At 40.8% G+C, this 16,299-nt stretch overlaps 1 protein-coding gene across 1 annotated transcript in view; it reads left to right on the top strand.

Annotated features, from left to right (window-relative positions):
* The window catches only part of LOC309565618 (beta,beta-carotene 15,15'-dioxygenase-like), a gene marked incomplete at its 3' end in the record, with an annotated part of 51,617 nt that overhangs the window by 22,330 nt on the left and 12,988 nt on the right, over positions 1 to 16,299 (top strand). The window contains exons 5-7 of the mRNA XM_082270573.1: positions 6,880 to 7,027; positions 8,450 to 8,664; positions 13,731 to 13,988. Coding sequence (XP_082126699.1) covers positions 6,880 to 7,027; positions 8,450 to 8,664; positions 13,731 to 13,988 — 621 coding nt within the window. The remainder of the gene's footprint in view (positions 1 to 6,879; positions 7,028 to 8,449; positions 8,665 to 13,730; positions 13,989 to 16,299) is intronic.

Below are 16,299 nucleotides of genomic sequence, written 5' to 3'. Positions count from 1 at the left end.
CTAGCTCTGTAATGACAACACATGATAATAGATGCCCAGGGCTGGTACCGGACCAGCAAGGAGGTAATTATCGAACCCCAAGGGGTCAGTGGAAACCAAGAGAGGATAATGGCTAATACAGGGGACCTAGAGGTAATAATAATTATGGAGGAGGTGAAAGACCTTATTATCACAATAGAGGACAGTACCATAATGTGAACTATAATGGGAACTATAATTATCAAAATTATGGGAATCAAAGGAACAAAAGAAGGAGCCCAGGACAAGGTTATCCCAGACATGAGGCTTCTATAGGGTATGGGCTTCAAGTGAGGAGCCTATCACCTGGCTATAATAGGCGTAAACCACATAGGGACTATGGATATCAAATGAGAAGTCCCTTTCCAACTTACAACAGGTATGAGCTGTTGAGGGATGAGTGGGAAACAAACAGGACCCTGAGGCATTTTTTAGAAGATTGGAAGCAGGACAGCACTCCCAAACAAACGAACAGAGACAACCAGGGAAGAAGACGCCCCCCCAGGAAGAGGGGATGTAGAGCAAGATACAAGAAGCAAACAAAAAGAGAGCAGTAGGTGAGGGTTTATTCAACTTAACTGACGTACAATTGACAAGGGAAGAAACTTAAGTTTTGGATAAAGGATTAAAATATGCACCTGTGAGAAATATGATGTAATTTGATGTGTATGTAGATGTTCAAAAGTACGTGAGAAAATTGAATATCAAAAAATACATGTTGTCAAAACCATTAGAGAGTAGGGTGATGCCTATAAGTAATGAATATCAACAAACGGTATTGAAGAATACTTTTTTATGTAACCCTTTTGTCAGTGATAATGGTCACATAGAAGTTTTTAAAAAGTTAGTTACGCAGGATCTACAAAAAATTTAACTCCGAAAGGTTAAAGAGGCTAAGAACATTAAGATTGTAATCAAACGCCTAGAAAATAGAAAAAATCTGGTGAGTAGACCTGCGGACAAGGGGGGAGGAATTGTCCTTCTGACCAAAGATGCTTATAAAGCTGAATTAGATAGACAATTGAAAGATATAGCAACGTATTTACCACAAAAATAACCCTACAAGAACTTATAAGAAGGAGCTGGAAAAATTGGTGGATAAGGGTATGAAGAAAGGATTCTTGAATAAGAAAGAAGGAACATACATTATTCCAAATACCTGTAGGATCCCTATAATATACACTAGGGGTCTTCAAACTATGGCCCTCCAGTTGTATGGGAACTACAATTCCCATCATGCCTAGTCATGTAGGTGAATGTCAGAGTTTTACAATGCCTCATGGGATGTGTAGTTCCTCAACAGCTGGAGGGCCATAGTTTTAACTCCCCAGTGAGGTCTTCTACTGTCAGAGTGACATGGAGTTCATAATGATCGAATGAATAGTGGTACTTCAATCCGGATAAAGTGAAATGGGTCCACCACCACACATCCAGTGCTCCCCTCTAGATTAAACACTCACCAGACCAACAGAGATCAGAAGCCTCTATGTTATTGCCTTTCAGTTGTCTCTCCAAATCTCTGGTTAATAGATACAGATCACTGCGCGCTGTAGCTTCCTGTTTCCTGTGCTCAGACTCTCCAGTACCATGTGACACAATTTGACCAATGGAAAAAGACAAGAGTAGGGCTCAGATAGTGTGATAAAGTTTTCAACTGTTTATTGCTAAAAACACAATCAATCCGCCCCCCCCCCCCTGTTAAACATGCTTACATTCAAGTGTAGGATATTCAGCATATAAATTAACGGAATACCGCCAGTATGTAGCCCAATCCGGCCGATCAGTCAGCTCCCCGCAGATCTCCCACCTCTGCTATGGAAGCCACGGCTTCTCTGCAAGGGCATCCGACTCCTGGCGTCTCCAGGATAGCGGCGTGCTGGCGTTCTGATGCGTTTCGTCGTAAAACGACTTCAACAGAGAACGTCAGCACGCTCCCCTGACGTTCAATTTATCCCCCACTAAGTCCGGCCTCCCAGACTCCATAAGCGGTGCACACATCAAGGCGTCGCCTCGCAGCATCCGTCCCGACCTGCAATCAGATCAGCGGTATTGCAGTATACAACCACATACACCATACAATCTGCATGCAATCGTCGTTTTTTTTAAAATTGCATTTTTTGACAATTTGTCTGTATAGGCATATTGTTGCATGGTACCACACATGCATCCATGCCCTTATGTAAACCGATTAATGCTTGATGCTTGAACAAATCAAATAAATACACAATAAATTCAGTTATTGCACCAATGACTAAAATCATAAATATATCATATTACTATAAAATCTTAAGCTCAAAAAGCTCCATAATAAAATTTGCACTAAAATACTGAACCTAGGTTACATAGCAATACTAAATGGCAGAAAACTAATAAGAATGTTAAAAGCAATTAATAAATTATCAGGTGTTAAAAAATTATTAGAACACAACCACTAATAATTGCCTAAAAAACAGTTAAGATCTAGATCTATATTTAACCCATTGGGAGTAAGATCATTGGTCAAATATATCCATTGAGTTTCCTTTTTCGATAATTCCCTCACTCTGTTCGCTCCCCGCCACAAGTGGGGCATCTTCTCTATCCCCCAAAATTTCAAACCTGATGGGTCTCTATTATGCTTCTCTCTAAAGTGCAATGGCACACTATGCTCTTTAAAGCCCGTAGTAATCTTATAGATGTGCTCTGAAATATGTTTACCCAATCGCCTTTTCGTTCGTCCAATGTATATGAGCCCACATGGGCATTCCATGCCATATACAACATGGGTGGACAGGCAGGAAAATAATTCCTTTATCTCAAATGATCTTCCATTTGCATTTGATGTAAAGGAGGTCAGCCCTCTGTAGTGGGTATTCACCTGCTGGCATGCCTTACATCGCCTACACGCATGAAAACCTGTCATATTCCAAAAACTCTTGGGCAACTGTGGGGGATCAAGCACTTTTTTGACAACTCGATCTCCTATGGACGGTGCTTTACGGTATATAAACCTGGGATGTTCAGGTAGAACCGGTCCCAGTGTTTTATCCAGTTCTAGGACATTCCAATGTTTTCTAACCACTTCCTCAAAGTCTTTGTATTGGATATTATAGTCCGTGATGAACCCCCATTGGTGTCCATCATTAGGTATTTTGTTGGTTGTTAAAAGGCAGGTATCCTGTGACGTCTCATATACCTCTTTCACCGTTTGATCAATACTCTCTGGCTTATATCCCTTCTCCACAAACTTATTTTTTATGATTGTTGCTTGGGAGATAAAATCCTCATTCGTTGTGCAATTGCGTCGGATACGAAGCATTTGTCTTTTAGGTATGTTCCTCAACCAATTTGGATGGTGACCACTTTGGATAGGAAGAAATCCATTCCTATTTGTTGGTTTAAAATACGCTTTAGTCATTATTTGTTTATCTATTAAATAGACACACACATCCAAATAGTTGATCCTATCCAGACTCCAGGTGAAATCCAACCTAATATTTTGCCCATTGAAATTCAGGCTTTCAGCAAATTCTTTTAGGGATGATTTGGTCCCAGCCCATAAGAAGAAGAGATCGTCTATGTACCTTTTGTACATTATTAGTTCACTTCTTCGGTTAGCGTGGATGCATTTGTCCTCCCATTCACCCATAAATAAATTCACGAGGCTGGGCGCGAAATTTCGCGCCCATTGCAACACCCCTCTTTTGTGTATAAAACTGTCCTCCATACCAGAAGTAATTATGAGTGAGGCAATAGTCCAACATCATCCCCAAAAATTTCTTTTGCATATGGGGCAGATCGGGCAAGAGTAGGCCCAATTTAAGGCCCAATTTAGGGATAATAAAGCATCCTCGTGCTGGATGATGGTATATAAGGACGCAAAATCCGCTGTCACTTGGTATGCCAATATGGTGTGGCTGGTCGCCAACGTTCCTTGGAAGCTTTCTCTTAGGAAGGATCTGCTGTCCCAAAGACCAATCTTCCATCCGTTTTTACAGTCGCTGGCTTTGACGGTTTGGCTGTTGGACGCCAGGTGCCCGAAGGATAGGGGTTTATCTGAATCTGTGATTCCTACACTGCTGAAAGCTAGGAAATCTACTTCTAGGAAGATCTAGCATCGTATGTGGAAGACGTACATTGCGTGGTGTGAGTCGCTTGGGGTTCATCCTTGCTCCTTCTCGTGGCTCGGATCTTAACCTTCCTTCAACAGGGGGTTGAACAGAAGTTGGCCTTGAGTACCATCAAGTGCCAGGTGTCGGCTTTGGCTGTCTTTTTCCAAAGACCTTTGGCCACACACTCCCTGGTGCGTACCTTTTTTCAGGGTGACCGACACTTGGTCCCTCCAGTGCGGGCTCCGTTGCCGCCTTGGGATCTCAATTTTGTGGTTTCAGCTCTACAGAAGCCATCCTTTGAAAATATTCGGGAGATTCCCCTGTTTATGCTGTCCCAGAAGGTGGCCTTTTTGGTGGCTATCACCTCTGCGAGCAGGGTGTCTGAACTGGCAGCGATATCCTGTCGTTCACCCTGTCTGGTGATTCTCAGGGATAAGGTGGTTCTTCGCCCCTGTCCATCTTTCCTTCCAAAGGTTGTCTCTTATTTTCATTTTTGTCTTCCCTGTGTCCCAGGTCTAAACATCTGAAGGAAATTGCCTTGCATGCATTGGATGTGGTCCGGGCAAATAGGATATACCTGGCAGCTACGGAGTCTTTCAGAAAGTCAGACTCTCTTTTTGTGCTCATGGACTAACCTTGAAAAGGGTTGTCCGCTTCCTCTGCGACCATTTCCAGATGTATCAGACAGACGGTGGTTTAGGACTATTCCATCAAGGGTCTGGTTCCTCCTTTCCCTGTCAAGCGCACTCTACTAGGGTGCATAGTGCTTCCTGGGCCTTTCGTCATCAGAAGTCAGTGACACAGGTTTGCAAGGCGGCCACCTGGTCGTCAGTGCACACTTTTACAAAGTTTTATAAGGTGGATGTGTTGGCATCTGTGAATGCTTCCTTTGGTCACGAGGTTTTGCAGGCTGCTGTTTAGGAGGATCCGATCCTCTTTGCGGGTCTCTGTCTCTGGGACAGGAAGTGAGGGCAAATTTCCCTAGTGGATATAAAGATAGATAGATACCGTATATCACAAAAGTGAGTACACCCCTCACATTTTTGTAAATACTTTATCATATTTTTTCATGTGACAACACTGAAGAAACGACACTTTGCTACAATGTAAAGTAGTGAGTGTACACCTTGTATAACAGTGTAAATTTGCTGCCCCTCAAAATAATTCAACACACAGCCATTAATGTCTTAACCGTTGGCAACAAAAGTGAGTACACCCCTAAAAGAAAATGTCCAAATTGGGCCTAATTAGCCAATTTCTCTCCCCAGTGTCATGTGATTCATTAGTGTTACAAGGTCGCAGGTGTGAATGGGGAGCAGGTGTGTTAAATTTGGTGTTATCCCTCTTACTTTCTCATACTGGTCACTGGAAGTTCAACATGGCACCTCATGGCAAAGAACTCTCTGAGGATCTGAAAAAAAGGATTGTTGCTCTACATAAAGATGGGCTAGGTTGTCTTTGGAAAATAGACGTATGAGTGCTGCCAGCAATGCTACCGAGGTTGAAGGGGTGGGGGGTCAGCCGGTCAGTGCTCAGACCATACGTGACACACTGCATCAAATTGGTCTGCATGTCTGTCGTCCCAGAAGGAAGCCTCTTCTAAAGATGATGCACAAGAAAGCCTGCAAACAGTTTGCTGAAGACAAGCAGACTAAGGAAATGGATTACTGGAACCATGTCCTGTAGTCTGATGAGACCAAGATAAACCTATTTGGTTCAGATGGTGTCAAGTGTGTGTGGGGGCAACCAGGTAAGGAGTACAAAGACAAGTGTGTCTTGCTTACAGTCAAGCATGGTGGTGGGAGTGTCATGGTCTGAGGCTGCATGAGTGCTGCCGGAACTGGGGAGCTACAGTTCATTGGGGTATCATGAATGCCAACATGTACTGTGACATACTGAAGCAGAGCATTATCTCTTCCCTTCGGAGACTGGGCCGCAGGGCAATATTCCAACATGATAATACCCCCAAACATGACTCCAAGATGACCACTGCCTTGCTAAAGAAGCTGAGGGTAAAGGTGATGGACTGGCCAGGTATGTCTGCAGACCCAAACCCTATTGAGCATCTGTGGGGCATCCTCTAACAGAAGGTGGAGGATTGCAAGGTCTCTAACATCCACCAGCTCTGTGATGTCGTCATGAAGAAGTGGAAGAGGACTCCAGTGGCAACCTGTGAAGCTCTGATAAACTCCATGCCCAAGAGGGTTAAAGCAGTGCTGGAAAATAATGGTGGCCACACAAAATATTGACACTTTAGTCCCAATTTGGACATTTTCACTTACGGGGGGATTCACTTTTGTTGCCAGTGGTTTAGACAATAATGGCTGGGTTGAGTTATTTGAGGGGACAGCAAAATTACAGTGTTATACAAGCTGTACACTCAATACTTTACGTTGAAGCAAAGTGTAATTTCTTCAGTGTTGACATGAAAAGATATAATAAAATATTTACAAAAATGTAAGGGGTGTACTCACTTTTGTGAGATACTTTAAATAGATAGAAAGATAGATAGATAGATAGATAGATAGATAGATAGATAGATAGATAGATAGATAGATAGATAGATAGATAGATAGATAGATAGATAGATAGATAGATAGATAGATAGATATATCTATATCTATATATATATATATAGATAGATATAGATAGATATAAATATCTATCTATATCTATATCTATATATATATATATAAATACATACAGTGTATACAGGAATATCAGGAATATCTAACTATTCCTAATCTTTTCGAATTTGGCTTTTTTGCAGGTAGACTATATGAAGTACATGACGGTTAATTTGGCCACATCTCATCCACATTATGACAGTGCTGGAAACACAATAAATATGGGGACATCAATTGGTGACAAAGGGAAAACAAAATACATGTTGTTTAAGGTTCCTCCTGTAGCTGCAGGTAAGATGGAGCAAACCACTTAACCCAATAGTAAATTAAATTACCTTACTGAAAATTTAATGGCATCTGGATAATATGTTCTTTTTATTAATTTAAATTTAAACCACTGGTAGAAGGAATGAAAATTGCTTGTTTTCCCCATCAATACATTCATTGTTGATGGGAAATGCGTCCACAGCGCTATTGTGTTCTGCTGACTGGGGGACCCGGGGAGCCTTCCAGAACACAATGATCACTACTAGCAGCTATAGCTGCCAGCAGTAATCTCATGCCAAAAATCAAACAGGATGGTGGTACTCAAGTCAATTGATGGATTGACTTAAGTACAATCAGCCTGCCAATACATGGATCAAAATTCAGCCAGTTCAGAAGAGACGAACCGACTGAATTTTGATCCATGTATAACCGGCTTAAGGTCTGAAGTGCATGCAGAGATTGAATATGATGAATAATGAGTTTAACTTGTCAATAGCAGTACAATTATAAGTGCAAAAATTTAAAACAATCTATGTCTACAATGCATTACTGTTCACTGGCTGCAGGTTGTCTAATCCTTGTGAACAAGACACTTAATGTGGAAAAGTTTGCTGTCCCCTGATCTACAGCTTCAATTATTTTTTATTTTTTTTCCAATAAAAGTTTTATTTTATTCAAATTAAATGAACAACAATACAGCGATAATCAACATAAATCGAATACATAGAAAGTAACACTCTTCTTGGTACATAAACAAGTGAAGTTATTAGAATAGGTTTCTAGAACTTAATACAAATGTTGGGGGGGGGGGGGGTGAAAGAAAGGCAAGAAGAAATACAGGATCAATTTAGACCATCATTTATAAGATACGACATAGCTCTTCATGTGCCAGTTTGGATCAAAGATGTTTAAAACTGTATAGCCAATTTGTTTGAAGAGAGATAGCCCCACACATCCCTGGTGTAGGGGGGGGGGGGATATCTCCCTGTAAAGATAGAGTTTGAATTTCACAAGGGAAAAAGTATACTACCCCTAAATTATATGCGGATTTCTTGTAAAATGTGTTATGTTTGTTGTAAGATAATCCCGTCTTTAAGTCCTGTGTATTGGTTTGTGGTTCGGAAGTGCAACCAACATGCCCAAGTCTGGTAGAATTTTGTTGGTGTATCTTTGCCAATATTTATGAGTTCCTCCATTTCTGCAATCTTGTTGATTTTTTTAAACCATTCATTCATTGAGGGAATGTGTTGTGAACCCCAGTGAATGGGAATACACAAATTGGCAGCATTGATCATGTGTAGGGGAAGCATATTGCAGTATGCAGATACCGGGGTGTCAGAATGGTGTAGTAACAGTTGCGCTGTGGTATAATCTAGAGCTAGCTTCAATTTTTTAACATAGTTGCACTAGAATTAAAAATGTTTACGTGACATTATTCTGTTGTAGATAATAACAAGTCTCCCTTGAAGAATGCTGAGGTTCTATGCTCCATTACTGCCCATCATCTTCTAAGCCCCAGCTACTACCATAGCTTTGGTATGACAGAGAATTACATCATCTTCATAGAACAGCCCTTAAAGCTGGAAATTATGAAACTTGCAACTGCCTACTTCCGCAATGTTAACTGGGCTTCATGCATTAGCTTCAATAAAGATGACAAGGTATGATCCAGGGCATCTACAAATATGGAATACATGAGCCACATGCTTAGCTAAATGTACTGCAGGATTTTAAATGTTAGAAAAATTAACTTTGATTCACAGATGCATTTCAAATAATTTGTTTTCCCATTTCAGAATATAAAGGGGCTTTCCAGTTTAAATGAAAATCAGCTAGTTTTTGGCACAATGCTTTAGCTTTGTGAACAAGTAATAATTCTAAAGTTGTTTTAGGGGCCAATTTAGGCCTTTTTCACATAGGCATACTACAGTGTACACCCATGCGAAGGCCATGTTTATCCTGAACTTAGATTCATAAGTATTCCGCGCATTCCCTATGCATGGAGTTCCATATATGTCAATTGGGACGCAAGGATACAGCCACTGAACCCAGCAGACAATATGCTTTTGGTGCGGATGTCATATTTGGAGCAGCATTTGTGTCCATGTAGCCTCAGTATACCAATTTACATGAATGGGACTGCCTGCATAGACATGCATGGATAACCTGTGCATCCCCATGTGAGTAAACACGCCATTTGCAAGGGTGTACATTGTAGTACTCCCATGTAAATGAGACCTAAGTCTTATTCGGGCCTTTGCAATGCGTTAGAGCATGTGCCTTGCATTAAGGCAGTCCTAATTATTTGAACAGGTTGCTAACTAACCTGAATTTGAAACACTACTTTTTTTCTGAATCAGCACACCACATTGCATGGCAGTCCAAAATGATGCATTGTGGTGTGCTCTAATGTAAGTGCACTTGTGGTGCGTTGGTTTAGTGAACTGAGAATCCACTCACTACAGTAAATGTATTGCTGCATTTGCGTTTCCATAACACATAGGTCTGAATGGGTCTTTTTAGGAAGGGTTAGACCCTCTGTCAATTTTTTATTGCTGTCTGTGTCCCCATTTGAGAGATTCACACCTGTATTTGTACTGGTGACCATTGTCACTGGGAAGAAATTGAGGTTAAATTTAAATTTGTAGAGTTTTAGAATAAGGAGAAATCTTCCATTTGGGAAACCAGTTGCAGGGACAGCTGTCTAAGAAAGGGACTACCCTTACTTTGGGAGATTTCCTCTAACTGCCTGTAGAGTCTGTGGGACAGAACGTGAAGGAAAATCTCAGCCAGTGGCACATCGTGTTTAATGGCAGTCCCAGTGGAAGGGCATTCCTGCAATGCATCCTGAGATTGACCATAAATACGGAGGGGACATGTGACAGGGCGTCTTTGGCGGGAAGCAGAGTCCCAGAAGGAGGCAGATGGCTGGTCTCTCCTCCTACAGGTGTGAGGAAAGTGGTTCAGGCAGTCGGCCTAGTGAACCGGGTGTGGAGCTGAGCTGCAGAGGATCCAGAGTGCTGACAGTGGAGTTGGTGGCAGAGTCTCTCAGGAAAAACAGTATCGTGAGTACTCTGGGATGTGCCACAAGGTCTGCCTAGGAGAGGGGACCACTCCAGAGAAGTGGAGGGATCAAGGAGCTAGCTCACACAGGAAGTTTAACAGTAAAGGGGGTGCCGTGTATTTGACCCTGAAGAATAGGAACAAAGGGGGTGCCAGGAAGGGCCCTGAATATTGTTCTGCAGTACAGTACAATTTACCTCAGGAAGTTCACACAATTCTATTTCACTGCTTATGGCAAGATGAAGCAGCAGCCTAGTTGTGGCTAGCGTTAAACTCAAAATTACGAGGCTTGTATACCAATGCCAGAAGCCTGGCTAACAAGATGGGAGAGCTGGAGCTACTGATGTTTGAGGAGGACTTAGATTTTGTGGGGATAACAGAGACTTGGTTTGACAGCTCTCATGACTGGATGGCGACCATTCAGGGGTATTTCCTTTATCGCAGAGATAGAGAAGGTAAAAAAGGGAAAGGGGTATGTCTGTATATTAAGAACAGTGTACAGGTAAATATGAGGGATGATATTAATAATGGAGCTATGGACGAGGCAGAATCCCTATGGGTAGAACTTGGAGGGAAGGCACTGTGGGGAAGGTAATATTGGGCGTATGCTATAGGCCCCCCAACTAGAGGGAGGAGGGGGAGGCGGACCTCCTTTTACAGATAGGATTGGCAGCAAGGATGGGAAATGTCATTATAATGGGGGACTTTAATCATCCAGATATACTCTATATGATCACATATGTACTTACAGTGGAATGAGTCATATTCAAAAAAAAGATTATAAGGGTCCTGTTGAAATGAAGAAGTAAAATTAAGGTTAATACATATATGTATGTATGATATTCTCTAAAAATAGCACACAAAAGGTATAACACTAGGTCACCTGGCTACAGATTAAACCATATGAGACTATATTCGATTAGTAGGGTATTAGTAGGGTAAATAGTTAAGCTTGATTGTGTTAGATGATATGGTAAATAATTCATAATTCCAAATATTTGTACAATATTAAGAATGGTGTCCATTGAAGATTATAAACATGCTACAAACATAAACTGACATATTTATAAATGCTAAGGGGTGTGGCTTCTAAAGGTGTGGGTTACAATGACCCTGATTCCAGGGGATGATGTGGCCACCAAATATATGATGAACCTTGTCAGATACAATATATATAATTAATATAAAAAATATAAAAAAATATATATATGAAATAGGAAAATAGGTAACATGATGGCTTGATGGACCTTGATGGACATATATCCAAAAGAAAACGATATACAAGAGTTAGTAAATTAGATCAGAGAATAGAATGAATTTCATGGTCCTCATTCAGGCCACCCGGAGTCATGGTGTCTAGAGTGTAGATCCAGTAGTCTCCTTACTGTCTGGGTGGTGGAGTCCATTACCAGAGGTTTCAAACTTTTCTGCAGGAGGGAGACCTACTGAATCTATACCCTAGACACCATAACTCCAGGTGGCATGAATGAGGACCTCAAAATTGTTGTGACCTGTGGACTGTTGTGCTGGCTTGTTGACTATTATAGTCCGCCAGTCCTTGTTTGTCTATAAAATCACAACTGACATGGCTGCTTCAGGGCCTGTGGAAGGAGTATGCATGCTCCAAACACGGGCCGCCACACTTCCTTCCTTCCCATCCGTTGATGTCACACTCACAACTGTTAGCCCTGTGTTCACTTGTCCGCCTTGTAGCCCTGGACAGCACCAGTGCAGCCCTGACTGGAGTCAACATTGAGCACAGTGACACAAACCCATGCAGAGAGGTTTACTGCTTGATACATGCCTAGTTAATCTCTTTCATTTTGTGAGTTGCTTTCAATAAATCACTATCACTTTATATACTGTACTCAGATCGGTGCTGCTATCTATCCCTATGTTACCCTCAGTCAGCAGCACCTGGATGCAAAAGACTGCTTTCTACAACCAGAGGTATTCTGAGACTTGTGTCACAAGTGGGAGACAGGATTGAGATAGGTTAATGCAGATGTGGTCTGACCTGATCAGACTTCTGTCAGATACTCTATTGGGTTCTTCCAGATCATAAGGACAATATATATCAAGAACGGGTTTAGCATCCTGCTTCACAATCACTTGCTTTAGCGGCATGGCTGTTCAAGTCAAAGTCTAGAGAAACGGGTATCTCCAAATTGGTGATTTCTACACTGTTAAAAGCCAAGAAGTCTATCTCCCACAAGGTCTATCATTGCACGTGAAAGACATTCTTTGCTTAGTGTGAGGAAAGAAGCTTTTATTCCAGGAAGTACCCCATAGGAAGAATCCTCTACTTTTTGCAATCAGGCCTGGATGAACAGTTGGCCTAGAGTACATCTCAACACTCGTGATCTTGTTCCAGAGAGTGCTAGGTTCTTGTTCTCTAATTAAGACCTTTGTTCAGGGTGTCTCTCATGTAGCTCACCCTGTGCATGTACCTTTATCGCCATAGGGTCTGAATCTGAATTTGGTTCTTTTAGCACTTCAAAAACCTCCTTTTGAACCTATTGTGGATATTCCCATTTCCACTCTTACTCACAAGCTTGTCTTCCTTGTTGACATTACCTCTGCGGGATATATTTGTAAGCTGGTGGCTTTGACTTGCAAAACAAAACATTTGTGATCCTACACAGGAACAAGGTGCTGTTGAGGCTCAGAACCTCATTCCTTTCTAAGGTGGTTACGGCCTTCCTCCTCAACCAGGACATTGTTATTCTATTCCTGGATCCATCTCCAGTGCATCAGAAGGAAATCTCCCTTCATTGTCTAGATGTAACAACTGCAGAAGGGCTGAATCTCAGATAGATCTCAGAGATAGACTCAGATAGATCATCATCATCCATGCCTATGGTCCTAAGGATAATTTTACACTCTTTCTGCTAAGGCTCACTCTGGGATTGTGAGTGCTCCTTGGGTTATTCTGCATCATAATGTTTACCAACACAGTAAACATCGCCTGTAAAATACAAGTTCATCAGCTGTACCCTTGCCCCCAAGTAAAGTAAATACTTGCAGTGGGATACACAGTTGTGTATATTGAGGGGGCCTGGGAGGATGTTTTTCATGTTAATGCAAATTTATCATCTAAGTCAAGGTTAGAAAAAGGTGTTAAGAGTTGAAGTTTGGGTTTGGTCCTAGGGGGTTTATTGTTAGGGGCAAGAGCAATTGGTAATGCTGAGGGTTAAGGCTAAAGCCTAAAGGTTACATATTAGGTTCAGATTAAATGCTTCAGGGATAGGTTAACAGTTACAGTATGTGTTGAAATTTCGTTATGAGGTTGGGTTAAGTTTTAGGGTTCAGGAAAAGGGAACATTTATGGTGTAGCCTAAGGGTCAGTTAATGCTGGGCTTCGGGGAGTGCTCAGGGGGAGCTGTCAGTGCCAAGGGTCCTTCATTAAGCCATATGCTGTCTTCTCAGTGCCAAATACTGCAAAACCAGGACTAGAGGAGTCTGATACCAACACACTCAGGTAATGTTAGTGATACATAAAAATACTTGTAATTGTTTGTAATGAATATATAACTAGAATTTTATAATATATATATATATATATATATATATACACACTCACCGGTCACTTTATTAGGTTCACCTGTTCATATATATATATATATATATATTGAGCGTAAACATTTCACTCTATTTTTTTCAGACTTGGTTTCATATTATTGACAAGAGAACCAAAAAGCCAGTCACAGAAAAGTTTTATTCTGACTCTATGGTAGTTTACCATCACATTAATGCTTATGAAGAGGACGGTCATATTGTATTCGACATTGTTGCATACAAGGACAATAGTTTATATGAAATGTTTTATATGGCCAATATAAGAAATAACCTCAAGCCAGAGACTGCAATGACCTCAATACCAACCTGCAAGCGCTTTGTTATCCCTCTTCAGTGTGCCAAGGTCAGTTTATGTTAATTTTTTTGGCTTCTACTATTGTACAACTGTACCCTTATTAATACAGCTTGATGTACATTGGGTAATAAGGTACTTGACTGAACCCTATCTGCTGAGGTGAGGCTGGGGAATGATATTACCACTCTTTATAACATGCAGCAGAGACAGGTCAGTAGAAGTTTAGCAGTTGTAACAGTAACCAGGTCAGTGGAGCCATAGGAATTAGGGTCTTTCCTGCCACCTAATTCTGCTACAAGCCCTTGCCAAACATTTATTGCTACCACCTTGGCTAACATATTTTTAACAACCCCATACTGCAATTGTTCATTTGTGTTTATGTGTGGTCATAGTCTATCTATTCTGGAGGAAATAGTATATAGGGTGTCACCAGATATGCAAGGATACTGCTAAGAGATCATTAGTGGGACTGCGCTAGAGAATAAAACTGAGGACAATCTGGGGTAAGGGTTGCCACAATCCCTTAACCATCTCTAGGGATCATGGAATCTTGCCTTGTGTTTTTAAAGACACTGCAAGCATAGAAAAATACAGATCCGATAAGTCATTTTAATTAATTTTAGTATTTTGATGGAGGTATACCTAAAATGTAAAAAAAAATAATAATTTTGATAAAAATTTGATAGTGTGACAATTATTATTATTATTATACAGGATTTATATAGCGCCAACAGTTTGCGCAGCGTTTAACAAAATGAAGGCAGACATTACAGTTACACTACAATTTGGAACAAAAGGAATCAGAGGGCCCTGCTCGTTAGAGCTTACAATCTAAAAGGGAGGGTCAATTGATACAAAAGGCAGTAGCTGTGGGGGATGAGCTGATGGAGCAAGTGAAACAGCGTTATTAGTTAGTAGCCGGGTAGGCTTCTTTAAAGAGAAGGGTTTCAAGGTTTTTACAATAATTAATACTATTGACTGCATCATATTTTGTTGCTGATTCTATTGTAGCTCAGTTATAAGCTGCCTCTGGGGGTTATAGCTGTGATATATATATATACATATATAGATAGATAGATAGATAGATAGATAGATAGATAGATAGATAGATAGATAGATAGATATATCTATATCTATATATATATATATAGATAGATATAGATAGATATAAATATCTATCTATATCTATATCTATATCTATATATATATATATATATATATATATATATATATATATATATATATATATAAATACATACAGTGTCTCACAAAAGTAAGTACACCCCTCACATTTTTGTAAATATTTTATTATATCTTTTGGTTGTGACAACACTGAAGAAATGACACTTTGCTACAATGTAAAGTAGTGAGTGTACAGCTTGTATAACAGTGTACATTTACTGTCCCCTCAAAATAACTCAACACACAGCCATTAATATCGAAACCGCTGTCAACAAACGTGAGTACACCCCTAAGTGATTATGTCATTATTTTCCAGCACAACCTTAACCCTCTTGGGCATGGAGTTTACCAGAGCTTCACATGTTTCCTCTGGAGTCTTCTTCCACTCCTCCATGACAACATCACAGAGCTGGTGGATGTTAGAGACCTTGCGCTCCCCCACTCTCCGTTTGAGGATGCCCCACAGATGCTGAATAGGGTTTAGGTCTGGAGAAATGCTTGGCCAGTCCATCACCTTTACCCTCAGCTTCTTTAGCAAGGCAGTGGTCGTCTTAGAGGTGTGTTTGAGGTTGTTATCATGTTGAAATACTGCCCTGCAGCCCAGTCTCCAAAAGTCACGGTACATGTTGGCATTCATGGTTCTCTCAGTGAACTGTAGCTCCCCTAAGTGCTGCTGGCAACTTATGTAGCCCCAGACATGACACTCCCACCACGATGCTTGACTGTAGGCAAGACACACTTGTCTTTATACTCCTCACCTGGTTGCCACCACACACGCTTGACACCATCTGAACCAAATAAGTTTATCTTGGTCTGATCAGACCACAGGACTTGGTTCCAGTAATCCATGTCCTTAGTCTGCTTGTCTTCAGCAAACTGTTTGCGAGCTTTGCAGCTCCATGCCTTACTGGTACATACAGTGCATTCGGAAAGTATTTACAGGATTTAACCTTTTCCACATGTTGTTATGTCACAGCTTTATTCCAAAATAGATTAAATTATTTTCGTAAAAATTCTACAAATGATATCCTATAATGACAACATGAAAGAAGTTTGTTTGAAATCTTTGCAAATGTATTAAAAATAAAAACTGGAAAAAATTGCACGTAAATAAGTGTTCACAGCCTTTGCCATGACACTCAAAATTGAGCCCAAGTTTCCACTAATCATCCTTGGG

The sequence above is a fragment of the Pelophylax lessonae genome (assembly GCF_965119305.1).
Source record: "Pelophylax lessonae genome assembly, chromosome: 10".
In the NCBI taxonomy this organism is placed as follows: domain Eukaryota; kingdom Metazoa; phylum Chordata; class Amphibia; order Anura; family Ranidae; genus Pelophylax; species Pelophylax lessonae.
The sequence above is the reverse complement of the archived record's forward strand: the minus strand, read 5'-3'. Positions and strand labels throughout refer to the sequence as shown.